Source organism: Harmonia axyridis, chromosome 1, assembly GCF_914767665.1.
Source record: "Harmonia axyridis chromosome 1, icHarAxyr1.1, whole genome shotgun sequence".
NCBI classification, from domain to species: Eukaryota; Metazoa; Arthropoda; class Insecta; order Coleoptera; family Coccinellidae; genus Harmonia; species Harmonia axyridis.
Window position 1 is genome coordinate 74,438,358 of NC_059501.1, and position 27,752 is coordinate 74,466,109.

General features: G+C 33.4%; 3 protein-coding genes across 3 annotated transcripts; 1 reads left to right on the plus strand and 2 right to left on the minus strand.

The window, feature by feature from the left end:
- Positions 1-345: 345 nt before the first annotated feature.
- LOC123671292 (carboxylesterase 4A) lies at positions 346-11,696 on the minus strand. Its single transcript, XM_045605043.1, has 10 exons — positions 11,561-11,696; positions 11,087-11,348; positions 10,460-10,613; positions 10,332-10,396; positions 7,152-7,401; positions 6,706-6,878; positions 5,879-6,101; positions 5,125-5,367; positions 2,476-2,637; positions 346-1,021 (listed from the first exon to the last, which is right to left on the minus strand). The coding sequence occupies exons 2-10, from the start codon at positions 11,327-11,329 to the stop codon at positions 426-428; spliced, it is 2,109 nt and encodes a 702-aa protein (XP_045460999.1). The 5' UTR covers positions 11,330-11,348; positions 11,561-11,696; the 3' UTR covers positions 346-425.
- A 37-nt stretch (positions 11,697-11,733) lies between these two features.
- LOC123671296 (general transcription factor IIE subunit 2) lies at positions 11,734-13,744 on the minus strand. The gene is made up of 6 exons (XM_045605047.1): positions 13,577-13,744; positions 13,363-13,440; positions 13,203-13,298; positions 12,985-13,147; positions 12,538-12,919; positions 11,734-11,906 (listed from the first exon to the last, which is right to left on the minus strand). Exons 2-6 carry the CDS (start codon positions 13,422-13,424, stop codon positions 11,740-11,742), a joined length of 870 nt encoding a protein of 289 aa, XP_045461003.1. The 5' UTR covers positions 13,425-13,440; positions 13,577-13,744; the 3' UTR covers positions 11,734-11,739.
- A 118-nt stretch (positions 13,745-13,862) lies between these two features.
- On the plus strand, positions 13,863-23,186 carry LOC123671290 (claspin). The gene is made up of 14 exons (XM_045605039.1): positions 13,863-14,624; positions 14,774-14,953; positions 15,006-15,232; positions 15,832-16,785; positions 16,855-17,078; positions 17,136-17,707; positions 18,405-18,461; positions 18,602-18,878; positions 18,938-19,213; positions 21,268-21,589; positions 21,886-22,001; positions 22,054-22,334; positions 22,390-22,509; positions 22,954-23,186. The coding sequence occupies exons 1-14, from the start codon at positions 14,100-14,102 to the stop codon at positions 23,101-23,103; spliced, it is 4,281 nt and encodes a 1,426-aa protein (XP_045460995.1). The 5' UTR covers positions 13,863-14,099; the 3' UTR covers positions 23,104-23,186.
- The last annotated feature ends 4,566 nt before the right edge of the window (positions 23,187-27,752 follow it).

Genomic DNA, 27,752 nt, shown 5'->3' on the forward strand with positions numbered 1-27,752 from the left:
ATGGACATAGAATTGTTCAATTATTTGAGTTCTAGCTCCATACAAAATTTCAAATGTAACCAGAACTAAATAAAAAGAAACAGAATATGAAAAAAACCCAATATTTCTGTGACCACAAAACTGACGGAGTTGAGATTTTAGGTGTTGATAAAAAGAAACAATTTCAAGCTCCGTGCAGAATTTCAAGTAAACCACATCATCAGAACCATAGAAAATTTAAGAAGATTATTGGAAAAGGAATAGTCAATATTTCCTTGATCCTTGATATATGCGATCTGGTTGAGATTTTGAGAATATCCAATCACGGCATAATAACCAAATAGCTGATAAATAAAAAAACACAAATTATTCAATACTATGTGATATTTATTAAACATATCAACCAAACCAATAACTTTCAACAATCCCAATAAAAGACTTCACTATCACAAACTGAAAATATCCAAAGGCTTAGATAAAGTTTTCAAAGAACCATTAAGTTTTTCATCAGTTCCATCAACCTTCTTCTTCTTCTTCCCTCCCAAAAGGCCCAAGCCAGTATTTTTTCCACCAGTCTTCTTGGGCTTTCCGAAAAGGTCTAAATCCAAAGGCTTCGTTAATTCATCAACCGTTTTATCAATATTCTGTTCGGTGGCATTTACAGTGTTGAACAACGTCTTCTGGGCTTGGTTGAGTTCGGAATCAAGTACATTCAAGAAGCCACAGAGTGACGATTGAAGTCTCTGGGCAATTCCCAACCACAGACCCATCTTGCAGAATTCGAAGTTATCGATCAGCTTGGGTTCTGGCGTTATCTGGATGTAGCTGTTAGAGTCTCCGCTGAAAGGACTGATGGGTTTGTCCCCAATTTTGACTTTTCCACCACGCGCAAAATCTGCCACCATGCGAGCGAAGTTTCCTTTGACTTTTTCATCTTCAGGGTCGATTTTTTCATCGTGCTCAGCTGGAGTGCCATCTATGTGTTGAGGATCGAAGAGGTAGGCCAATTCGTCACCGTGGCTCACGGAGTTGTCTGGTCCAGCTACAACATTTTATATAGATAACCAAAAATGCAAAAATCTATCAAAAAAAATGTATCTATCGATACATTTTTGTATTTTTGGTTAGCTGGCAATACGGTAAATTGGGAAGAAAATCAGAGAGCGACAACGTTTTCCCCTACTCTTTTCTACAAACAATTAAAGTCCTATTATAAAGAAGAGAAGAGTACATCCTTCACCTCAGGAAACCTTCATTATTCAAATGTATATCTGAAATTTTACCTCAATCAAGGAAAATAACTTGGTATTCTGTAATAATATAAAAGAACTTTGACACATACGAGTTGAAAATACAAATTCTAAATGTGGTATACAGGGTGTTTCAAATTAAGTTGGCACCATTGCTAACTCCGTTATTGTTGATGTTACGATGTCGGTTAAATGGGTAAACTAGTAGCATTTTTAGTGGTCTTCTCGATGCCGAAAACAAAACAAAAATTGATAGTCGCGTTGTCATAATATTTCATAAAATGATATTTTTTTCAATGGAACACCCTATATTTTTTCATGCATTTCGATTCGTAATAACAATCTCAACAACAAAGCTCATTTGACTTTTTTTCGTCAAGGTGAAAATAAGACAGTTGTATTAATAGGAAACATTTATAACGAACGGATTAGATAAAGCGTTATAAAATATCGAGTAAATGGTCAAAAACACCGCCTTCTTGTTGAACACATATTTGAGCCCTTCTATTGACACTATTGATTCACAAAATGAATGCGGCTAGCAGAATGGCTTTAAGATGAAAATTATCGTTTTGTCTATTAATATCAAATAGCTTAGTGGTGTCGATTCAGTGGTGCTACATGATGATCACGGGTTCCACGAGTTCACGTCCCAGCGAACTTTTTTCTTTTTACTGTCTTATTTTACTATTATTAACAAAATATTGTCATTCGCATAAGTACAAAAAATGGTTGTTTGGACAATCATGAGGTTTATTCGACAAAAAAATAAATTTTTTGCACTAGTGAAAGAAATAAATAATTCAAAATAAGTAGCTCATTTTGCACTCTAGGAAGAAAGGTGATATGAGCTTTGTTGTTGAGAATGTTATTACGAATCGAAATGCATGAAAAAATATAGGGTGTTCTATTGAAAAAAATTATCATTTTATGAAATATTTTGACAATGCGACTGTCAATTTTTTTTTTCGGCATCGAGAACACCACTAAAAATGCTACTAGTTTACCCATTTAACCGACATCGTAACATCAATAATAACGGAGTAAGCAATGGTGCCGAATTAATTTGAAACATCCTGTATATTGTCTCAAAACTCTATGATAGACTCGGGTAGACAAATTTTGGAACAGTTGGAAAATCGCAGCTTCAAAATGTGTGTTGTCTTATGCAATCTTTGGATTATGATTATTTTTCGATCAGAAGGAAATAATAATTTTGATGTAGTATTGTATTTAACCGATTTACCTGATTTATTTCCTTGCTCATCACCTCCCAGTGAAAATCCATTCAGGAAAAAATTTCCTTTTTTCATTTTACCGGCATGCTCGAACTTGTACATAAAAGTTTCTCCACCTTTGGACCACATATTGGCAGTCAAGAAAGCAGGTACATTGAACAAAGCATCGGCTAGAATAACAAAGATTCTTTTGAATCGAAACTTTTTATTTACTTGGATTTATTTGATTCCTCTCAACCTGAGAACATCACTTCTACATCCATTATAAAGATTTCAAGTTATATAAAACCTAAAGCTAACGGAAGAAGAACGAAAAAAAAACAATTGACAGAACACCACACAGGGTAAATCTTAAAAGTTGTACATATATTAAATTTAACTTTAAATTCTTCTCATCAAATAAAACACTTTTTTATTTACCATTCCTCCAAATTCGGCACGAATGTAAAGATACAGGCAATTAGAGTTCCAATAAAAAGAGGCCAATAAAAATTGGACTTTCCTTTGTAGCTTTCATATGATCATTCAAAATGAAATTAATTTTGTGTAGTGTGTCTATAAATATTATTCAATTACATTTTTTTTCTACTTTTAATCGGAATACATTTGATTTGATTTGAAATCAGAGAAATTACACCTCAATTATTGATCTACCTCTGAGCACACAGCTAAGGCAATGTTCCCTTGCTTTTTTGTATAATCATAGTCAGAGATAATTTACTTCCGTTATCATTTGTGAATACCGTGAGAAGACTATTCAGTTTATCGACTAATATGACTATTCGTCATATTCAAGACAAATTTGAAAATGGTACTGTGGCGGCTTCTCAGAAAGCTCCACATAGCAACAATAAAACACAGCTTTCGGTGGCCTAGAGGCTAAGAGTGTAGACTCACTCACCGAGAAGCGACAAGTTTCCGGGTTCGAGTCCCGGCGGCTCCCGATAATAATAAATTCCCCAAGCGTCTGTGACACGGCACACACAAATATACCAAAGTCACACTGATGAGTCCGGTGTGTGTGCCAGGGACGAAACGCATAAGTAGGTATACGTGAAATCCTACATTGGTGACCCCGACGTGATGGCGGAAATCTGCGGCGTTTGAGCGTAGAGGCGACTCACTGCCCCGCTCAACGTTACGGCTACTGGGGTGTCCATCGGACACTAGAGCCGATGGCACGCTCGTGTTTCCGTCGTCACAGCATGCAAGCCCGACGTGATGGTAATGGCCGTCTTAACGATGTGTCCTGGAAAGCAGAAGGTTGATGCGTAGCTCCCATATATCTGCAATTTCCAACGAAACTCTAGACGCCCATTCCCATGACGTGCAATACGTGCTCCTTGGTCTGCCGCGGTATAGCGGACCTGAATAGGCGGCATTCACCGCACCGCACGATGCCGCGAGGTGCAGCTCTGATTAGGCGGCAATCACCCAGCTGCACCGATGACCTCGTAACACGCATAAGTTTCGTTCCTCCGTCACTGGGGAGGGAGTCATGTTGCGGCTTCTCATAAAGCTCCACATAGCAACAATAAAACACAGCTTTCGGTGGCCTAGAGGCTAAGAGTGTAGACTCACTCACCGAGATGCGACAAGTTTCCGGGTTCGAGTCCCGGCGGCTCCCGATAATAATAAATTCCCCAAGCGTCTGTGACACGGCACACACAAATATACCAAAGTCACACTGATGAGTCCGGTGTGTGTGCCAGGAACGAAACGCATAAGTAGGCATATGTGAAATCCTACAGTACCAAGTACGAGTCAGTACTTGGTACCACTTTCAACCATACGCTTCGAAAATAGATCGATTTTGTTACGATTCAGTAGCGATTCACAGATGGAATTTCAGCCCATGAGGTTTTTTGCGTTAACTCGTGTGGTACCCATATATCGAGCTTATTCTTATTGAGACAATTAAGCCTTATGAAAATGGTTCCAAACGGTTTTTTGTGCGATCTTTAGCTCTTGGGTAATAGAAACAGTGCTTACATGATGATCGGACTTGACAATGTGCGTATCGACATTTTCGACAATTGGCCTTCCAGTGCGTGGTGCATCTTTGACATCGAAATTACCGGAACGGAATCGAAAACCAAAATTGCACGTGATTGGCTGTTACAGTATCAGGACCATAAACAATATTTACAGTTTCAGCCCCCTGGCTTGCATTTTCGCCTGTATCGAAGGAAAACTGTAGAATATTGCGTATTTTCTCTTTGCTAGTGTTCATCTTTAACGCGAGCTCAAACTGAATTGACTATTGAGTCAACTAATCACAAAACTGTCAGTAAAGTTTTTGTAGTACGCAATCTCATATTTCTAACGCCATCTTGTGGAACCCGGTCGGACTCATACAATGCGAGAAACAGATTACTAAAGCCATCTATTGGAAAAATAATGGATTTCCTTCAACTACACCTTATAATTCAACAATAATATCTTCAATAGGCGCATGAATGATCGATAGCTCTAAAGCTCCTGAAACCAAGTCAGTGTTTTTCTCGATTTCTTTTTGCTTCATTTGTAAAAATACATCTAAAGATGTAGCAATGAAAATATATCGAAGATAAAATCAGAGCTTATTGGTCACATTATTTGTTTATTGTATAGTATATTGTATATTGTTTCAAACAATTTTATGTAGATAAACTCACTTGTAGCTTCGGCAATCTTGGAAAAAGCAGCCTCGAAATCATTGACTGGGACCTCAATGTACTTTCTGAATTTGCCAGGGTCCAATGCTTGGAAGAGACCACCTAATCCAAAACTGGTGTTCGAAGAGGGAAACAAAGGTATTGTAGGTAAATTGATGAGACCTTGTAAAGAGGATATCAATTCTTTTTCCAAAAAGTTTGGAATGGTAGTCAGGGCGTCAACAATGTCATTCTTGTAAACACCTGAAATGAAATATTTATCGAATCAAATTAAATAACGTAAGGTCCAGCAGCAAAATTGTGAACCTATGCTGGTATTGAGGTTGTCAATCTAAAATTCTTTATCTAATGAACAGAACACCTAATTTAGAGAAAAACATGTTTAAAACCTACAATAAATGGAAAATAATATGAAAATTATCCATTGCTTCTGAGTCTATCGAAGTAAAGGAAGCAATACTTAAGATTTTGCATAAAAGATTTCATTTAATTCGTATTCGATTCGAACTAACATTGGAGTCATCTAGAAAATAATAGTGATACTTACAGTGACTGATAACGTATTCGACTGGCAGCACCAGTTTGAATTATTCGAATTTTTGTAGAGCTAAATGTCATAATTAGCTCGAATTTATTCGCACTGGTGCAGCCAGTTGTTATTATATACATATAGTAAAATTTTTATCATTGCATACAATAGTATTATCGTTATATTATGGTACAACTATTTGTTTTGGTTGAACATATGACTTACTAGTACAAGCTCTTTTCGTCTCATCTTTAGTGGTTCCTAACAACAGGGGAATTTTGGGTGTATTTCCTTTTTCCATATCGTCCATTGGTTTGTTTTGGACCAGACGCGGTAGTGATCTTCCGTCATGTCTTCCTTCGTTAACAGGTGCTGCTCCAAGTCCACCACCCATACCATTTTGGAAACCTTTTTGTTGAAGACGTTGGAATTCTATATCGGAATCACCCTGTAGATAATAGAAAATATGATTATTATACAAAAGCATTGAAGATGAGTTTGTGGTGACTGTTTGCTAGCTCGAGAGATGGAAAATAAACCCCACCATTCTAGGGAAGATTTGGGTACCACGCTCCGCTATGGAGGTGGAGGGTGTATAGGCAGGGACCACTCAGTTTCCATTCTGATGATCCCGGGATGAAACATCGCAACCCTCCTTAGAGAGGACGAACCATAAAAATTGGTTGAAAACGCTTTGCCAAAAATTCAAGAAACTGTAATTAATCTTATGAAATCCGGGAGACACATTCACTTAGTGTCAGGAGCTTTTGAGTGTTAGTTAATTCATACGTTTTTAAGAGAGACTGATGATGCCAGTAACATGAAATTTTGAGCAAAGTGATGAGCAGATGCTCATCAGTCCGCTGTTCCTATCGAGGAGTTGTCAAACGTTACTTTAGGACCTCCTCTAAGCCTAAACCTACCTCTAACTCTTTCGACCTCTTCTCAACGTTTGTCGCTTATACGAATCATTAAAGTTAGCTGCTGAAAACTATGTTTCTTCTAATTTTTTAACGAACGGTATCAACCGAATATTTCATTAAAACACTTACAGCAATAATTTGTTTGGGATCTAATCCCTGCAAGCACTTGAACATGGTTAGTTCACTGGAAGTAATGCATCCATTCCTCTCAGCCAAAGATCTGGCAGTGGTAACTGGAGTTTCATCTATAGCCCAATGGGAAATAGCAGTGCCAGACATAGCAACAACTCCAGCAGAATTATCTAAAAATCAAAATAGCCAATTTTATGGAAATCTATCTTTATTGATATTGAATGTAGGTAACACCTATTTCCACTGATTATTCAATAAATAACAATTCTTTCGATACACCGTTCAGAATATATTGCTAACCAAATGTCAACATGAGTCAACTCTAGTTACGCCAATGGCTGAGAGGACTCAAAGAGGCTTAGGAGAATCGTTATTGATAACATTAACACCTTTGTTATTCACCTAATAAACAGTGGAAACAGAATAATTGATAGAATTTTCACCTTGATTGGATTGACTCAGAGCTACAAGTAAAGCGCTACTAGCCCCTGAACCATGTCCCGAGATGGTTATTTTGAATGGGTTTCCACCAAAGAACCCAATGTAATTCTTGACCCATTGAATTGCCAATGCCATGTCCCATAGGGCGGCATTTCCGGGTACTTCTTTGGTGCCACCGCTTAGAAAACCAAGTGATCCTAGTCGGTATTGAATGGTTACAACCACCAATTTTTGACCAACAAGACTTTTCACCTAGAAATTGAAACAAAACAGTTACGCAAAATACTTCACTTCCGAGTCTCGGGGCAGCCATACATACCGGGCGTTTTGCAGGGGCGCCAAATTGTAATGAATAAAACAAGTCATACATTTTGACAAGAAAATTTTTTCTTATTTAAAATACCACTCTTTGTAGTAAAATAAAAAAACTACAAATCAACAATTTTATTGGAATCGAATAGACACTCCCAACTAGTTATGAAAATTCAAATAGGTACTATAAAATGCACCCTAAAAAACTACGTCGTCTGTTTACTACAGAACGTTGTACTTTTTAATAATTCAAGACGTTTTTTTAATGAAATCTACAAAACGTCCTCTGATGGATTTGACAAGGTGATTTTAAGTTCTGAAATACGATTTCATATGAAATTGAAAAGATGCCTGAGAGGAATAACATCAGATACTCCTTCAAAGCAAATTCAAGAAAGTTCGAAAGTTTAAAAAAAAATCAAATAATGTCGCTCTAATACAGGGGTCGCCAACCTCCGTTGAGGAGACGGCACTTAAAGAAGAAGAATACAGGGGGATTCTCCGCAATGGCCTATTATCATGAGTTCGTGCTGAAAATTTGCATCTTGGGGTTTTAAACAATGATTTTTCTCCCTAAAATATTTTCAGATTTCTACATCTTCTTGTTATAGCGGAAACAGACTACTTCTTCCTTATTTCAAATGGCACACCTAGTATATCATCAATATGCCATACCTTGGTAAAAACTAAAAGGTTCATGAGTTGATGGAATTCTTATGAAAAAAATGGTGGCGAAGAGGACTGAAATTTTTTTTTAATATTTCTGCAGAAAAAGTTTTTTTCGAAAAAACCTTCATCATTTTCGATTCTGTAAATACGTGTGGCGGCTTCTCATAAAGCACCACATAGCAACAATAAACACAGCATTCGGTAGCCTAGACGTTAAGAGGTAGACTCACTCACCGAGATGCGACAAGGTGCCGGGTTCGAGTCCCGGCGGCTCCCGATAACAATAAATTCCCCAAGCGTCTGTGACACGGCACACACAAATATACCAAAGTCACACTGATGAGTCCGGTGTGTGTGCCAGGGACGAAACGCATAAGTAGGCATACGTGAAATCCTACATACGTAATATTATAAACCTGTTCGAGGTTAGGACGAAAAATTTACAGGGTGTTTATCAAAAGATCATTAACTTGGATAACTCAAATTCATCAAAACTCAAGATTTTCAAATAAGAACCAATATTTTTTATTTTTTCAGTCGATATAAAAAGGGTAGGAGTTACTTAAGCAAACCCTATACCTAAAATAGTAAAATGAATACTTCAAGAGTTGTCGTCACCATTTTTTTCGTAAGATTCCCATTAACTCATGAGCCGTTGAGTTTTTACCCAAGGTATGCAATGCATATTGCTGAAATTGTATTAAAAAAAGCTAGCTAATGATGCAATAATATACTGGGTGTGCCATTTGAAATGAAGAAGTAGTAGGATGTTTCCGGTATAACTGGAAATTGTAGAGATTTGAAAATATTTTAGGGAGAAAGATTATTGTCTCAAACTCCTACATGCAAATTTTCAGCACAAAATTATGATTAGTTTTCCATAATTGATTAATAGGCCCTCGCGGTGAATCACCCTGTATATTACTTATTAAATCGATAAACTTTGAGAAATATTTAGTAACAAATGGTTGTTTATACAGAGCCATCAGCTGCCAAAAACAATTTTTTTCTAGTAAATAACAAAACATATCAATTTGATAACAGTCAATGAAGGTACAATTAGACGGGAAATATAGAGATTCCTCAATAATACAATAACCAATAAAGTTCCATTTGACATTTCACTCCCTGCACTCCCCTTTTTGCAGTTTTATCTCTATATCCGTTACTGAACGATTGGTTTATTAGTCGGCTTCTTTTGATGTGGGATATTCTTAAGGCGGCTTCTTTGATATTTCAAAAATGAAAAATGATTGTCCATTCTCTAATCACGATATCAGTGTTTTCTCGAAGTTTATATCATACAATTTTCTGTTTTTTATTATTTGAATTAGGTACTGTGATTATATTTCTCAAGAAAATTTATTCATTAATATATTATTTCATTCCTTTTTGTTGGTTTTACATAATTTCTTTATAAAAATTAACATTCCGTGTATGCTGTAAGTAACTAATTAGAGAATTGATCAGTCCTCTAGTGAATCCGTTAAAATTTTTCACATATTGGTCATATAAACCCAAACCTAAAATTGTTCAACAAAATCTGTATTGTATTTTGAGCCATATAAATTAGGCTAAACAGGTCGGCGAAATTTAGCACAAAGAATTTCGGACTATCTAGGAAAAACTTTGGTTTGTCTGCCAGTCGGTGCATCCGCACATCCTTACAGCAGCCTTAACTTATACAATTTTTATCAGATTTAAAAAAAAAATGGTAATGGTAATCAATTCAAGCTGAGGATGATTACTATTGAAGTTGACGTCATACTATTATTTTGTACATTGTATTATTTGTACATAAAATCAACTATTCATAAAAGAATAAAATTGTGTTGCCTATGCAACCCAATGATCTAAACAATTCTAAATGGACAATAAATTAATTGAGATAGCTAAAGTGGAAAATAGAATATAAACACACCTAAAATCTGATCTCAAGGACAAATTATCATCTCAAACATTGATTCAAAACGTAATACTATAGGTGCACATATTTTTTTTGCGAATCGAATAAGATTTATAGAAGTCAAGACTGTTATAAGGTAGTCTGGACAGAGAAATAAATACGAAACCAAAGTTGTTGAAATATGAGAAAACATATTTTTTCACCCCAAAAGTGATCACAATGCTTCCACCTTGCGGTAGACTCAGAAACAAAATTGTATAACTTTTTCTGCAAAAAAGCTTACTAAACCACTTACCCCATATTGTGAAGCAGATCCATATCTGAAACCACCCCCATGGATCCATACTAACACTGGTAATCCTATTGAAATGAAAAAAAAAAAGTAACAACATTTTTTTTATTGAAAAATGTTTGAATATTCACCTTCTGTTCCTGTAGGAAGATCAGGTGTAAATATGTTCAAGAAAAGACAATCCTCTTGACCAACCATATATCCAGTGTTACGAATTGGTTGAATACATGGTGGAGGATACAATGTGGCATTAACAAAACCTTCAAGAAAAGTTTCCTGTGGTCTCTGTAGATGAAACATATATAGATAATTTATTTGAATAATTTTCGGAATAGTAGTATTATTTTCTGTATCTTAAAGAGTATATCTCAAAAAATACATAAAAAGAAATACTATCCTATGCAGTATGAACGCGTTTTCCTAGATGCTATGAATTTGGAATAGAATATGTTTACTCGAATATACTTTGAATATATTGTAAGTTTCCCAACTTATGAATAATAACACAAATATTTCACAAAAGACGTGCATGAGAACCAAAAATAATAATAATTTGTGAGAACCCTGCACATTTTGGATGAGTGAAGCAGTCTTAAAGGGTCTTCTGATTTAATTTTTCCTCTTCATTTTTAATTTTAGAAGAACTGTGTCTTCAGCCTTTGACAAGACCATGTCTAGTTTAAAACACAAATTTCACTTTTTCTAATTTTTCAAAGATTATATGGGAATATAAGTTTCTAAATTTTTCTTCAACTCACCACAAACCTCAGGTTTCCAACAGGTGGTTTTGCAAATCTTATTCCCCTGAATGCGTAGTGAGGATAATCTAATACTCCTCTTATTGCTGCAGTTTTACCGTTGAATCTGGTGTAAACAACTGGGTCATCAGCAGGGGGAATATTTGCAGGTGCACCACCAACAATTCGCCTGACTCTGGGACCTCGTTCATCGCAATATACGGAAGTCCATATTAGCAGGAAAATACAGCCCAATTTAAACATTTTGGGCTCTCTTTTTCCTCTTCATAAAAGCCAAATTCATTAAAATTAAATCAATGGTACAAAGATGGATTGAAACAATTTTTTTAAGAAAACATTTATTTTAACATATTTACATGATCAAATTTCAAGTCAAAATTTAAAAAATTATAAGAATTTAAATGAATACAGTACAATACATTACCAAAGTGATTTTGATTATTTAAGAAAGAGGGAATGAAAAATTATATTTACCACAATAATTCACCCAAAATAAAAAGTTTGCTACTCAATGATATTTTGGACACTGAAAGATGGCCCAACACATTAGATAATTATTAGCAATCACAGGAAGAAGTCTGGTGTTATCTAAAAATTAACACCCACTCATCTTCCTACAAATAGATATTAAATCAAACAAAAATTTTTGATAATCAAATGTTATTCTTTTGGGTTAGGGTATTATCTTCATATGTTTCAAGTACATCAGCCAAATGCTCATTATCCCTTGGTTTTTTGAATACTTTCTTACGAGAACTTGGTTTTTTCCTCTTGAGAGGTGCTACTTTCTTTGGCCCATTATCCTGCATGGATGTTATACCTGAAAAAATTCAAATTCAGTAAAATTTCATCTAGAAACTTTATTCTTCACTTTATATGCTTGATTAGATAGATTTAGAGAAGATTACTGAATCCTCTGAATTTTCTCATTAGAATTTTCAGCTCATAATATAGTGGGTGAAAAAAAAAATACAACATTCAAACTATCTAGAGTAGAACTTAATGGTAAATGATAATGAGTAATGATATTCCCTTTTAACATCATATCATTAGTTTTGTTCATTATTTTCAATAATAAACCTTTGGGATCAGTCAAGGAAAAAATGTTCACCCCTCCCTGAAACTTACAATTTTGCAAGTGTAGAAATGTAGAATACAAAAACCATGAATATAATGTGGATCTAAAAATCAGTTGTTATAACGCATTAATCCTCATAGCTTGAAAAAACAATAAATGAATCTCAGAAACAAAAAATTTCAAAAAATTCATATCCCCAAAAATTTACTCTACATACACATGAAATTCTAAACGTGTGTTGCCTCGATTATTTTTCACTGCAATAGTATCAGAGTTATGAAATGTTGAATATCCTCCTCTAAATATGAAGTTATGGTGGTGAACTGATTATTCTGGGACACTTTGTATAAACCGAATTTTAAATTTAACTTGCCTTGTTTTTCCAAATACTCTTCTATTTTGGCATCATCCATTGCATCCACAGCAACTGACCTCCATAACTTCTGATATTCTTCATCTATTAAACTTCCAGTTCGTTGATTATTGTAGAAAAGTATCTTTTTTTTATCTACTGTTCTTTGTACTATTACTATTTCATTTTGATTTAAAAGTGATTTTAAAACCTTTTCACAATGTGGCAAAGATTCTTGTACATCATCCATTAATACTCCTCCTAAACTTTTCAAATCATGCTGTCTCAATAATTTCAGTAAACTTTTTTTATCTTTCAATTTATAAGTAGATTTGAAAAGGAATTTATTGTCAGGTAGTGCTTCTATTTTTGGATTATCCACCAAAGCTTCTGTTTGAAGCCACTGAAAAATTAATAGTTGGTGAAATAGGGCTTCCTGAAATTATTTCAAATATCAAAAGGACTTACATGTTTTACTTTACTTCCTATGTCAAGCTGATTAGTTTCATCTAAAATTTCATCTAAAGTCAGTGCATGTGTTTCTCCATCTTGATGTCTAGTTTTCATATGTTTTACAATTTTAGCTAGTACACCAAACCTATATTGAGAACTGCCACTGCTTGTTTTATATCTAAAAAAAAATTGGTCTGAAATAGTCGCTTTGGCATGTTTTATAGGAACCTTACGTATTTATATCCAATCTAGGTGCTGAGGGAGGCTTGGCTTTCTTTTTTTCTTCTCTAGACACATCAGGTTTCGATTCTACCTTTTTCTTTTCAACCCTACAATATATGTATAATAAATCTATCTTTTCATCTAGTTACCTAACAAAGAATTTTTACTTACGTTGGAGTTGATAGAGCTCTTTTTTTGAATAATTCCCTTTCTCTCAATAGTGCTGGATCCATGATTTTTGGCTAGTATCTATAAGTTAAATACATTAATAAATACATGTCATAAATAGAAGATACAGAAAGTCATTCCATCTAACCAGGTTTTACTTCAAAACCCAAGAAAAATAGAAGAAAATAATTTGCCTATTAAAGGGTTAAATAAGCACCTTTTTTTTTAAAGAAATTATATCACTCCCTGGCACGAAGTTTTTAGTCAATTATAGTATATACCGCGTAGAACATTAATAATCTATCTATATTTTAAGATATATTGTTATATCAATTAATAAACAAATAATAAACCACTTATAACCACAAATTAGTTTATGTTATGACATCTGTCTTATTAGAATATAGAACATTCTATACCATCAGCTGATATATGTCAACACTCTTTTTTTTTTATTACTTCAATATTTTTTTCTCACAGACAGTAAAATACGTAATTCGATATAGTTGGAACATATTAAAGTAAAATGTGAATTGAGTTATAACAAAGTTGTATTTTGAGTTCAAATTTGAAATGGGAACCAAAGATGTTAAAACTGTCAAAAGTCAAAACATAACCATACAACTCTAACCTGTTCAATTCTTATGTGGCGGTAAAATAGAAATTTAGAGGAATGTGAACGTTGATTTCGGATTTGTATAATTATTTGAACAACAATTTTTTAAATATAAGGAATAAAAATGTCATCTAATCTTGAAGAAGTTCAGAATTGTACAAATATCTCGATGAATACATTGATTCTCGATAAACCTAATGAAAACAATGATATTTCAATCGTTGGTACAAAAGAAAATAACGAACAAGAAAAAAATCCCGGAGAAACTAATTTTAATATTATCTTTCCGAATGCTCTAGATGAAGATTCCAGTGTAACGGGTTTAAATGATAACATAGGAAGTGATAATGAAAATGAGGACTTGGTAAATTCATTAATCTCAAAAAAAAAAGTAAGGAAGGCTATATTTGATAGCGATTCTGAAAATGATGATGAGGGTAGCAATATCGTAAATTCAGAGTTGAATTCTGATAATGGTGAAGAGGAATCTCAGATTGTTACCAGTAAAAAACTTAAAAGGATAGCTTTCATCAAAAGCGATTCAGAACATGACGATGAAGATAATTCCAACCAGGATTCTGGTGAAAATGTTGTGGAATACAAATCTGTTGATCAGAGTAGCATAACGATAAATCATTCTGAGAATCAGGTGAAAATTATAATTTTTATTTATTTATCAAAATGTTTATGTTTCAGAAACTGGAATAATTACATTAAATATACTAAATGAAATTAGCTTATTAATGTTCCAATGTTTTACTCTTAAACATAATCTAAATTTTTATATTCAAATTATAGAAAAGTATTATTTCTGCCTTATGTGATTCGGAAAGTTCTGATGAAAATAATGAGGAAACACTGAAAGAGGAGGAAGGAGATATCTCTGAAACCGAACTAAGTGGTCTACAAAGTAATGAGATAATATCAAATCCAAGAAAAAAGAAATACAAACAGAAGTCTGAAGATAATGAGGAAAAAGTAAACTTGTGTTCCTTCAATTTTTCTTTTAATGAGTTTTCTAATTTTGTAGATGACTGCCAAAAAAGCTCTTGAGCAAAGAAAAGAAATACTTGCAGAATCACAACGGAGAGTAAGAGAATCAAAGGTGTCTTTACCATATCACAAGCCAAAGCCTAGAAGTCTTAAGGAATTTTTACAGAATCGTTCAAAATTAGCATCACCCTTAAGTGGTGTTTCTAAAAGTGGTTCCCCTTCTTTATCTATAAAAATGAGTATGAAGCAGTTAGAAATAATTACGTGAGTCAAATTCATTCTTATTATTTGTGAAGTGTTTTTTTTTATATATGTATTTATGTATATAATTTTGATAATGCTCACCAGGAACCATTTGTTTATTATTTCCAAAAACAATACAAGTTTTACATCATGATTCTTTCGTCTAATTCTGTAGATAATCTAAATTATTCAAACAAAAACAAGTGAATTCTTTCTTGAATCGAACCTGTCCATTGAACCTCACATTTATCTGTTCTCAATAAGAAGCATTAATTCAAAAATTCTTTAGGGAATTATTTTGGGACTATATGGGATTATATTGGAACAAAATTCTGTATTCAGTACAATCATAACGGTACAGGCCATCTAGGTCGTTTCTCGAAATCCAACAAAAGCAACAGAAAGCACTGGTAGCCAAGTTGGATTTGTAATATTTTTCTGGATAATAGGGAATTATTCAGTGTGTTAAATTGGCAGTGATTTTAAATTCAATATTTGGATTCAAAACATAAACTGAAAATTTAAATAGGAAGGTTAAACATTTTTTTTCCACCAAAAATTTCCAATATTTGTCATTGGAAATACTAAATAATGTAATTGATATGAAATGTTCTTTTTAGGCAAAAAATGAAAGAAAGAGAAAAAGAGATGGAAAATTTTTATAAATCCGAAAGTGAATCAGACGAAGAAGTACCAGAAGATAATCCAACAACTGCAAACTTCAATGACAACATTACTTCTGCTGCTGACACCAAAGAGAGTGAAAATGGTTCTTCACTGAAAGATGAATTACCCAACACAGAGAATATACCCCATGGAAAATTAGAAAAAGAAGATGCTGAGAATGAAATTGTTGGTGCAGATGCTACACAAAATGCAACTGAAAATTTATCTGATCATAAATTAGAAGAAACATTACAAACAGAATGTGTAATAGAAAAAGATTGTATAAACACTTCTACAGAACTGGAAAGTCTGAAAGAAAATGAAAAAAATGAGGTTTCTCTAAATCAACCTACTGAAGAATCAGAAAGTGAAGTATTCAGAGATGCAGAAAATAGTAATAGCTCAGAAATTCTTACTACAAACATTGAAGCCACAGAGGAAATTTCAGTAAGCAGACCAGTTCAAGAGACGAATGATAATAGGAAAAAAAATGATAAAATTGTATTATTGTCCGACATTCTTATAAGGCCACCAAAACCTAGTGAATCAACAAATAAATGGGATCTAGATGCTGAACTATTGGAACTGGCTTCAGAAGTTAAGAAAGATGAAACAGATAAATATGAAAGTTATGAATTCAACTTAGACGGAATTGAAGATGAGTTTGACAATGTGGAAAATGGAAAAACATTGAAAAAGGGGTATAAAACTGAGGATGAATGGAAGAAAAGAAAATCTGAAATATTGAAAAGAATAGGTGAACTGAAACCAAGATTGAGTGTTGGACCAAATCAAGTAATCGATCTTGAGAATGGTGTTGCAATGCCTGATGATATCTCTAAATTGAGAGAAAGGTTCATTAAACATAACTTCAAGGCAGAAAAGCATACACATAAAAAAGAGATGAGGTTAGTTCTACAACAACAAAAATTTCATCTGAAAAAAATTATTATAATTAGTAACTAATTTTTTTGCAGCATTTTGAGTATTGCTGGTGGACAATTACACAAAGAAACATTATCTTTGAAAATTGATGATAATGTAGATGAGGACATGATGCCTCTAGAAAAACCTGGTGTTCGAATGCAAAAATTACGTGAAACACTCCAACATCAGATGGCACAAAGACGCTCAAATTTATGGCAGGAGAAACTAACTAGTAAAAATAAAAAAGAAAATGTTGATGGAGATGATGATAATGGTAAGCATTCTGTGGTACTTGAAAATAAATTTACATGATATGTATTTTGAATTGCAGATGAAAAATCAGAGTGTGGTAAGGAAGATATATTAGATGATGAAGAAGAGGAAGACTTCACAGATCCAGAAGAGGATGATGAAGAATTAGAAGAAAATGACTGTGATATGTCAGATAAAAAAAAAGTGAAATCAGATTTTTTCGATGAGGAAGCTGAAGAAAGTGAATTAGAAGATATTGTTGATGAAGAAGATGAAGTAGAAGTAAATGGGGAAGATAACGAAGAAAGCGAAGAAATACATGAAGAAGATGAAGAAGCAGATGTTGAAGATAATGAAGACATTGTTGCAGAAAGTGTTACTAAAAAGAAAGTACTGAAAAGAATTATTAAAGCTTTTGATGAAGATTCAGATGAAGAAAACGAATCAAACAAAATTGAGAATATATCTAAGTCGAAGATGGAAAATAAAATGAACTTTAATACAGATAGTGAAAACTTATTGTCTTCGCTTCAGCCAGCCAATTACGAAACTAGAGCACCTTTACCATCTCCTGAAAAATCAGAGGAACATTTTTCAACACCTATTACATTTATGACTGGTCTCAAAAATTTGAACACCTCAGGTTCTAGGGTATGTTATTTATCTGTTCATTTGATAATGCTGCAAGTTTCAGAATATTGTTAATTAAGTAGTCTTATTCTATATTTTACTGCTCTAAACCCTAATTTATTAATATAGTGCTAAATGCTCTTCAGTCGTAATTTGGTGCCAACATAATGTAATACATATATCAAACGACAAAATTCAAGAAAAAATTACATAAATACAAATTTGAAGAAGCATGCTAAAGCTCCTGATTTACCTCAGTTTTTTTCTCATGTTTATTTCTTTATTTTTCAATTTTCCAAATACTTCTTCTGTTTTTACTTCGTTGATTGTTAATAGTAATAATAGCATCTCATTAATCAAACAATTATTTAATTTTGAAAACTGAAACTCTTCAAGTAAAACTAACAGCATAAATCGTGAATTTTTTATACAGTGACCCAATTCGAAAAGGTACCACCCTTGATATCTTGGCCCCCATGCAAAATCAGAAAAAACGCAAACTTTTCTTCATAGAGGGTTATTTTATACTGTTAGTTTCAATCAATTTCCACCTTCAAAACAAGGTATCGCTTATTTATTTGCACTAGAGTTTTATAAAACCTGAAGATATATTTATTTGAATTTTTAATTTTTTTTTCATGTCGTGTTATTGTTTGAAGTATTGTTATCCATAGATTCGCATTTTGACATAACCATTTTTATGATATGTATTTTTCAGTTTGTACCACCTGAAAGTGTAATGGAAGTAGATGAAGAGGAGCTTCATAGATCTGAGGTAAACTTCATATTCAAATTCATATAGTTTATATTTTTCTTACAAAATTCACCTCTAGATGCTCTCAATGAGCATCGAATTTGGGACACTGTACATGCTCGTCTGCTTTGCCCTTTTATTTCAACAAATTTTAATTTCAGAATAATTGTACAAGTGGCGAGAATGACAAAGAAATAGATAAGTCCCAAGCACATTCTCAGGATGTACAAACAAATCAAATTTCTAGAGAATCAAATGATTTGTCTACACAGGATGTACTGAATATTTGTTCTGGTCAATTTCCCAGCTCTGTGAAATCCATTTCAAGTCCAGAGATATCCACACAACAATTGAAAGAAGTTTTTACTGGAAGCATGAAATGTTCTTCTGATTTTAACACTCAGGATGTCGATGATATTTGTTCCGGAGGTTTTACAAGTAATTATTTTAAAATCACTTGATTTCGTCTTTATTTCTATTGAAATTATTCATTTAAGGTGTTTCCCAAGTCGCTCAGGTACAAGACAAGGAGATAGCTCTTGATGATAATGATGAACATCTCATATCACAACTGATTGATGAAGACGAGTTGGAAAATTTCAAAAAAAAATTCGAGTCTCCGGGTGTTCCCAGCAATAGGAATAGTTTGAAAAAAAATTCCATTGAAGAAGTTGAAGAGGTGGTTGGAACAGGAGGAGTAATAGATTCTGATGATGATGATGAGACAGAACTGAAACTTCGAAAGAAAAAAAGAAAACGATTGGCGTTCTCAGGTTAGTCGAAACATGTTTTTCCATTGTAAGCTTTTTGAATTATATAATTTTTGCATGATCCATCTTTCCGGATTACTTACAGTATTTGCCAAGGTGGTAGGTCTTGTTTACTAGTTAATAATAAAAATAAGTTTATTCGTTCCAAAACTACAAATAAACTTAAAAAATACTGTGGAGTTATTCAATGACAACTGTGTACAGCTATTTTAAATAAAAATTAAATTCACTCAAAAAACTAAACCAAAATGAACAATTTCACCATCTATTCCCCTTCAATTCTTATTCTAATCATCATTTTCTTTGTCATCATCGGTATTTTTTTTTTTTTTTTCATTATCGGGTGTGTATCGTCTTCATCGGTGGTAGGTACATGTTTGGGAATTTATAGAGAATCCTAATTCAGCCGGTGTTTTCTGCATTCCGTTCATTCCTGTCTAGATTTGACCAGTTGAGATTTAAACTAGAATGGATCATCTATGGAACATGTATCGATCCTCTGTTATAAGCCATGTTTTTATTACTTTTTTGAATCTGGTCACACTTACCAGTTCCCTGATTTTCTGCGGCACAATTGGGTAAATTCTGGAAGCTATATAGGTACAACAACGTTGGCCAATCCTTTTTTCCGCTCTTTTTCTTTCATAATTATTTTATTTTCTCTAGTATTATGTTTGTGCTCTTTCAATCTGATGAGTATTTTGTTCTGGTAGACATTTAAAATAATTTTTTGGGCACAAATTTGTCTTATATCAAGTACCTTGGAAATTTCATATATTCGAGAACTCGAAAAGGTTATTCTTTTTCCATACATCACTTTCAATATACATTTTTGTAGAGTATCCAAGCTTCTCTTGTGAACATCCAAAATACCTCCCCATCGCGTACAGGCTTTGAAGCCTCTGCGATTAATGTTTATGATAAAATAAACCACATTATTATTATTATTATTATTATCCAATAATACCATACGTAAGTTGGGACTGAACCAGTGCATTGTATAGTGTAAGCATGTGCCTTTGAGAGTTTATACTTTTTCTTATATATCTAAATTTACACAGAATACCTCTCAGTTTTCTTGTTAGATACGATACATGCATATCCCATTTGCTAGGTTAAAAGCGTTGGTAAAGTATTTTGCCGACGCCAGAATAACTTACCAATGTCTCCTAAATAATATTTTCAATTTCACATGAATTGAGAACCAAAAAAAAATGTCAATATTTTTGTTTAAAAAATTAACATTAAACTATCAGTATAGAATAAGCAGAGTAGATGCTATCTACATAAAAGAAGACAAAGGACAATAAGTAGAAGAAAAGATGAAAATATTTAGATTCCAAACATTTACTGAATGGTATTACACAGGGTTCCATTTTGGGACCATAACTTTATCTAATATATACCAATGATCTACTTCAAACCATCAATAATGACATCATACCATCATATTCATACCCAACTTGAAAAACCAAACTTCTATTATTCAGATAAATCGACTGAAAAATATTCTTTTTTTGGAATAAGTCTTGTTTCGAATACGGACTGGAAAAGTTATACTGAAGATTTCACCAAACTTAGCGTGTTATTGCTATGCATTAAGGACTTTCAATGTGGTAATTTGAAAGCAATATGGAATAATATACATATCTGATAAATTAAAAATATTATCTAATTGGGAGAGAATTCGACTTTTTTTGTTTATTTTTTGTATTGGAGAAATTAATACACGCATGGTAATTTGATTGAATAAATTATCTTTTTCTATTGTACTAAAAGAGTATAGTTTGTACAATAGCTTATGGTAATGCCTCATCTATCAGTGGAGTTGGTCTTCTAATTTGCCTAAACATCACTTTCGACTTTTCTGTAAGTAGTTGGAAATTAATTTATTTAAATCAAAGATAAACATAATGGGATCATGCAAAAACACTATAAGCATCATGAACATTAAGAACTACTGATTTAACACAATAATTGGAGTAATTGCTATGCTCCAAACAATTGTTTTCGATAAAACTTGCTTACCATTCTTGATTCTTAATATACTATTTCAGATGATGAAGATAGTTCGATGAGCGAAACCGCTCAAGAAGAAACCATAGATCTTCAGGACGATGAGGAGGCAGGCAGTAATGTAGAATACGATTCTGAAGAGAACGAAATTGAAACTAATGGGGAAAACATAGTACCTGAAGGTGATACAAAAGAAAAGATGAAAGCTTCTGATTTCTTCGAAGAAGAAGCAGAACTTTCTGAGTCTGAATGGGGTAGTGAAGATGAGGATGAAAGAAACTTGGACGATTTGGAATTTGAAAAAGGAGACGAGGAAAATTTCGATGAGGATCAATTAAGAACTGATATCGAAAAAATACAAATGTGAGTACAGATAGATTCAATATCTAATTTGAAGTGGACTCAGGTATTCTACTAAGATTAAAATAAGTACACTCTTATCCATGAAATCTGGCAATGATGTTGTCATCATCATGAATAAGGGTAAGTTTTAACATTTAAAACATTATGCTCTAATTATTAATTTGATTTGTTTACCTGTATTTCCACATCTATTTATTACAACATCTGTGAATCACCGCAAGTAACAATGGTGAATTATAGTTTCAATGAGCAGGATGAATTATTTTTTTTTAATATTTCTCACTTTCCTTTGCCAGGAAACAGATGCTGGATGAGGATAATCGTGAGGTAAAATTGCTCCAAGAGTTGCTGCTTGAAGATGGTGAATTGCATGGCACAGGAAGACAAAGGCAATTCAAATGGAAAAATATAGGTAAAGCTATGAATAATAGAAATTTTATTTTGTACTAACATTGTGTTTCCAGACGCAGCTATAGATGATACAGAAGAAAAAAAGGATGACGATGATTATGTTTATTTGGAAGAAGATGAGTCTGAAGAACAATGGAGAAAAGAGAGGCACAAGAGAGAAATGATGAAATTAAAACACCAATCCCAGGAAGAAGATAGCCTGATAATAGAGAGCCAGTCATTATCTTTCACACATAGATCTTTGAAAATCAAAAGTCAAACGTCATTAGGTTCACAAGTTTCCTCAAGCGAAGCAGATTCTAGTCCTAAGATTAAGCAGCCATATACTTTACTGGTATGCAGTATATTTTTTTAGATGTTCTTCAAATATAGAGTTCAATTGATTTCAGAATAAAAGAGGTTCCTTTTTGAGTAGAGGGGAGAAAATATTACAGAAGATAGCAGAAACAAGCAAGATGCCGGTAACTACCAAAAACACCAACAGAATTGTATTCCAAACAGTTGATGAGGTGAGTTTACATGCAAACTAATAAATGATAATTGTAAAACTTTCTTTTATTTTCTTGTGATCAAATTTTTTCTTGTTTATCATTTCTGATAAGTGATTAGATGAGTTTGAGGTGAAGACAATTATAATTCTTTCAGTATCTATATAATTTTTGTTTTGAGTAAAATAATACATCTTTTCCAAAAATAATGATAAGTAGTATAACCTATAATACTCGTATAGGGTGATATGTATTTGGTTGCAGTTGCAATAACACAGTATAACATCAAACTGGAAAAAATTAACAGAAGATGAAAGTTGGTCACAATTTTCAACTCAAGTGGATATTATCGAAATTTTTTGTGAAGTTTCTGATCATTTTGTCTCAAAGTGAAGTCATAAATCTTTTGCAAATGAACCTCTTCAGAATGACTCTCAATGATTTTAACACAAAACCGATTTTCAGGACACCAAAAAGAGGAAAGCTTCGGCAGCAAGCTTAGGAGATTCAACACCAGTGGCTTTGAAGAAATTGAGGCTTGCAGGAATGAGTCCTGGTTTGAATAAGGACAAATCTACGATAAGCAAATCACTGTTTGAGAAAATTCTACATTAAGAACTGATAATATAAGTGACTTTATAATAATATGTATATTTATGAAATATTTGATATTGTTTATAAAATTTTTATTTTTTGAAGTTCATGTTTTTTATTCAATTATGCACCAATTTTTAGTTTCCGATGATGACATCACTGTCGAAATGGAATTAAACCCAAAGAAATAAAACAACATTAAATGTTAAACTGATTCCACTCCACGAAATATTTCATAGTTAAAAGTAAACAAAAGATATTGAATTACACAACTAGATAATTTAACATGGAGATTGAAAAGTTGAACCTGGGTTTTTTCGAAGTCCCAAGGAAAGGGGCTTTCCTACTATAATATAAAAATGAATTTTCAAACAGAATAATTGATATCGAATTTTTATGCAAAATAAACATACTGGGTGGTTCAAAAGTCTGGAGACGGTGAATTTATTTCGCGCACAGATGGAAAATCGGAATTCTGATACTGAAGCCCTTAGTAATTTCGACCGAGGAATCGATGGGCCCATCAGATTTTGGGCCCAAAAGGGCTTTATATGAGATATGAGGCTCACCTTTGAAATTTCAAATGCAAACCCATCTTTTTTATTGCAAATTAGAAGTCAGCCGGAGATTTTACATCCGAATTGGTTGAAACCAAAATTTTTTCATCCATTTTGGGCCCTATGCAGCGTTTTTTGTTTAAAAATCCTGGGGCGTTCATTCAGATCAGGATTCAAAAATGCATATTCTGATACTGAGGTCCTCAGAAAATTTTCTCGTTGAATCGATTGAGCCCATCAGATTTTGGATGCAAAAGGGCCTTATACGAGATAAGAGTCCCAAAACGTTGAAATTTAAAATGCAAACCCATCTTTTTTATAGCAGATTTCGAAGTTGGGCTTCTTATCTCGTATAAGGCCCTTTTGCACCCAAAATCTGATGGTCTCAATCGATTAACGAGATAAATTACTAAGGACATAAAACTTTTTTTTTGAGTGATAAAAAATTATCGCTAAACACAATTGAAAGAACATTCTTAGTAGGCAGATTTTGAAGAAAATATCGATGGTTAAATTCAACATATATTCGTGTCTCTTCAAGTTAATTTCTTTCTACCAGATAACCTAAAAAATTATCAGAATATGCATACTTTCAAGAAAACCGTTAAGTTGTTACCTTAAAAAAAGGATATTATAGTGTTAACGAATTTTTAGATGATGAATTTCTTTAAAATAATGGAGGAATGTTGTTTATTTTGACTTATATAAGTCATAGCATAGTACAATATAGAATATATATTATATTGTACTATGCAATCGTTGGATCAATAAATTTATTTATTTATTTTACTGCAACTTCATACGATCCCACAAATTCTACAGTTATTGAATGAGCTAGCTGTAGGGAAAAATTAAAGTGATAAATAGTTCACATCCAATATGTTGAGGTCAGAAATTTGTATTGCGAAAATGGGGTTTGGTTTCATCAAGTGCGAATTTTGCACAACAGCACATCATTTCCTCTTCCATCTCAAAATAGTTCATAAGGTATATGTGAAATGAATATCGATACAAGATAATAAACTAGCATTTTTAAAATTTTGTTTGCGCCATCTGTTCAATAAGTAGGAAACTAAAATAGATAAGATACATTATTCTGGAATAACACTCAAGAGATGGCGCACGTATACCCATTTTATTTTAATAGATAATAACTTAAACTGTGACAGTCTAAGGATAATAATTAATAATCTATATACAGTGGTGTAGTAGGTAACAGGAAAAAAGCACCCTTAAAGATCACATAAGTGTCTATGATATTATATATCTGGCCTTCAATTACTATTGGTGTAATGAAAGAGGAGCGCTCGCAAAAACATATAACCGGAATAGCAGGATTAATTCAAGGCCATAAAGGACTACTGCGTGTGAGATTATAGATTACACAGGTTCTCTCGTAACTTAGGTTAAAGAGTGGTGGTAACGCGTCATTCGGTATCCACATCGCGATTGGCCAAAGGTCTATAGATTATATAAGTTCCTAGCTTTCAACCAATCAGCGTCAACCATTCGTGATGTCACCCGGTATCCCCATTTACGTTGAAAGTTACTAGGCGATCTGTCTAATCTGCTATTGCTTACTATTGCGTAATCTTTATCTAATGCTTCTACTACAATGTGTTTGGACAATGGCGGATAAACAGATTTGCCGCTTTTAGGCTATTCAATGTTTGCCGCATCTGAAATTTGATACGTTAGTTCACAATCATATCAATTACATTTTCTGTCAATAACATTCTTACTTTATGATTTGTGCTCCTTTATGTTTGTTGAATATTTTAATTTTGCTTCAATTTTTAAAATTCGTAAAATTCTGTAGCCCCATAAAATTTGCCGTTATAGGCTTTCGCCTATACCCAACCTGATTGTGAATCCGCGCCACAATGTTTGGATGAATCACAGGGGAACAGCTGTTTTGGTGTCGAGGTTTTTCGAGCTGATTCTATAACAATTTGATGTCCTGAATTCAAATAACGAATTCATTTTTACTTAGGAGCCCAAATTTTTAAGATATACAATTTCAGAGAAATATAAGTAGGTAACATTATTTTAACTCAAATCCGTAAGTGTAGGTAGTAAAAAAAAGTAGATACGAAATTTTAATTTTAGTTATACAAAATACAATATTATGTCGTACTTACAAACAAAAAACATTGAAGAAATCAAATAGTCACTCAACACTTCGAAAGCCTCTTTTCCGCGACATTCTTGAATGTTTTTTTGAACAGTCCCTTTTTTAACTTCACTAGTTATTTGCCATCATGTGTATGTCCCATCCTCCCATCATCCTTGGTAGCGGTCCTCTATAACTTCAATATTTTGGTGAAATCTTTCACCTTGTTCCTCACTCATATCTCCTAAATTTTCTGGAAAACGGTCTAAGTGGTTGTGTAAATAGTGTATTTTAATACTCATATTGCACCCTAAGGATTTGAAACTATTTAGCATCTTGTTAACCAGTTCACCATAGTTTTGAGCTTTATGTTTGCCTAGAAAACTTTCGACAACTGCAACAAATGATGTTGCATTTGTCGAAAGTTTTCTAGGCAAACATAAAGCTCAAAACTATGGTGAACTGGTTAACAAGATGCTAAATAGTTTCTCGTTTAACTTGATTCACTGAATTCATGAAGGTATAGGATCCTTAATCAATTGTCTTATTTGTGGGCCGTCAAATATCCCTGGTTTGAGTTTTTCTGTGCTCAACTGATGCATTTTTACCGAGATTTTTACCCCTATATATGTGGGATCCGAATTCTTAACACCCAACTGAACGCTACTGCTTTGACTATACGAAAACTACGCGATCGATCCTAAAACGGTGAACCATGCAGTTTTTATCGATATAGGGAGACGTAAGGGGAAGAGGTACTTGAGACTGAAGACGGAGACTGGAGTACGATACAGACGAACGAGGGTGGTATTCGACGTTAGAGAATAGACGCAGATAGTTAGGATTCGACGTTACAGATTAGACGGAAAAAGTTAGATGGTTCGACGTAAAAGAGTAGACGCAGCGAGTTAGATAATTTGATAATTAGACGGAATAAAATAGCTTCGATAGTTCGATAGACGAAAGTTCAGTGGCTGTACATTCAATTGAAGTTGAATTATACATAGTGTAAATAAACAATAATTAAGTACCGGCGGCCCTTTTATATGAACCCCTTGACAACGATATAAAAACCCTACATATATGCAAAACATGACCCATTCTTATCAAGAGCCTTTAAAAATTGCTTCATTGAGCCCAACTTTATATGTAACGGAGGAAGAATGATTTTTCTCTTTCAACCAAAGCATCGTTAATGACATTATTTTCCCCAACGTCCATATTTTCTCTCTGAGGCCAATCTTTTCTAACCCAGTGGTGTGTTTTGTCCCTACTATCCCAGAGGCACAAGAAACACGAATATTTCGTGTAACCACTCTGCTGCCCAATAAGAAGAAAGTTTACCATTTTCAACTCTACACAAATCATCCATTGATGTTCGTGATACCTACTTTATCTTCTGCAGTACCAAAGCTATGGTATTATATTCGATCCACTGATGACGAATCTGTGGTCAAATTCAATTTTGTCCTTCTGCCTGATTTCGACTGATCATCAGTCGAAATGTAACTCGAAAAAATTGTTGTGAACATTAAAATATTTCTGGAAATTTCTTTGTTTCATTTTACGGAATCTGACGGAAATATTGGGTGATATCTTTTATTTTTTTATAGTTCTGGTAACGCGATCGACATGAAATTTTGCACGAAGCTTGAAATTATCATTCTTAATCCAAATATACCTAATTTTTCATCTGTCACTTATCGGATTTTGCCGAACTAAAACGTGGCAACTCTAACAACTCCGTGTTTAAGGAAGAACTGATGGAAATTCTTGAATTTGGTTACAGATTCATCATAAATGAGTTGAATTTGATCGTTTTAGACCATCCCTGTCTCAAAAAATGCAAGCCATTGTGATGAAATGACAGAGTGGTCTGTTCGGGGAACGAGTGTTTGAAAATTATAATTGAATTGGATGAATGCGAAATCCTGAACTGCATCGTGTTTGTCGTGTTCTTTCAAGAACTTCGAAAATGGAGAAAACGGATGTCACTCAAA

Bases quoted from the DNA above. Each gene is read 5' to 3' on its own strand.
- LOC123671292 (XM_045605043.1), bottom strand. From the start codon at position 11,329: ATGTTTAAATTGGGCTGTATTTTCCTGCTAATATGGACTTCCGTATAT. The intron at 10,614-11,086 runs GTGAGTTGAAGA...TTTCATCTACAG, and splicing joins TTGGAAACCTGAGGTTTGTG to AGACCACAGGAAACTTTTCT. The intron at 10,397-10,459 runs GTGAATATTCAA...TCATTTCAATAG, and splicing joins TCTTCCTACAGGAACAGAAG to GATTACCAGTGTTAGTATGG.
- LOC123671296 (XM_045605047.1), bottom strand. From the start codon at position 13,424: ATGGATCCAGCACTATTGAGAGAAAGGGAATTATTCAAAAAAAGAGCT. The intron at 12,920-12,984 runs GTAAGTCCTTTT...TTAATTTTTCAG, and splicing joins TAGGAAGTAAAGTAAAACAT to TGGCTTCAAACAGAAGCTTT. The intron at 11,907-12,537 runs GCAAGTTAAATT...GAATTTTTTCAG, and splicing joins AGAGTATTTGGAAAAACAAG to GTATAACATCCATGCAGGAT.
- LOC123671290 (XM_045605039.1), top strand. From the start codon at position 14,100: ATGTCATCTAATCTTGAAGAAGTTCAGAATTGTACAAATATCTCGATG. The intron at 17,079-17,135 runs GTAAGCATTCTG...TTTGAATTGCAG, and splicing joins TGATGGAGATGATGATAATG to ATGAAAAATCAGAGTGTGGT. The intron at 17,708-18,404 runs GTATGTTATTTA...TGTATTTTTCAG, and splicing joins TGAACACCTCAGGTTCTAGG to TTTGTACCACCTGAAAGTGT.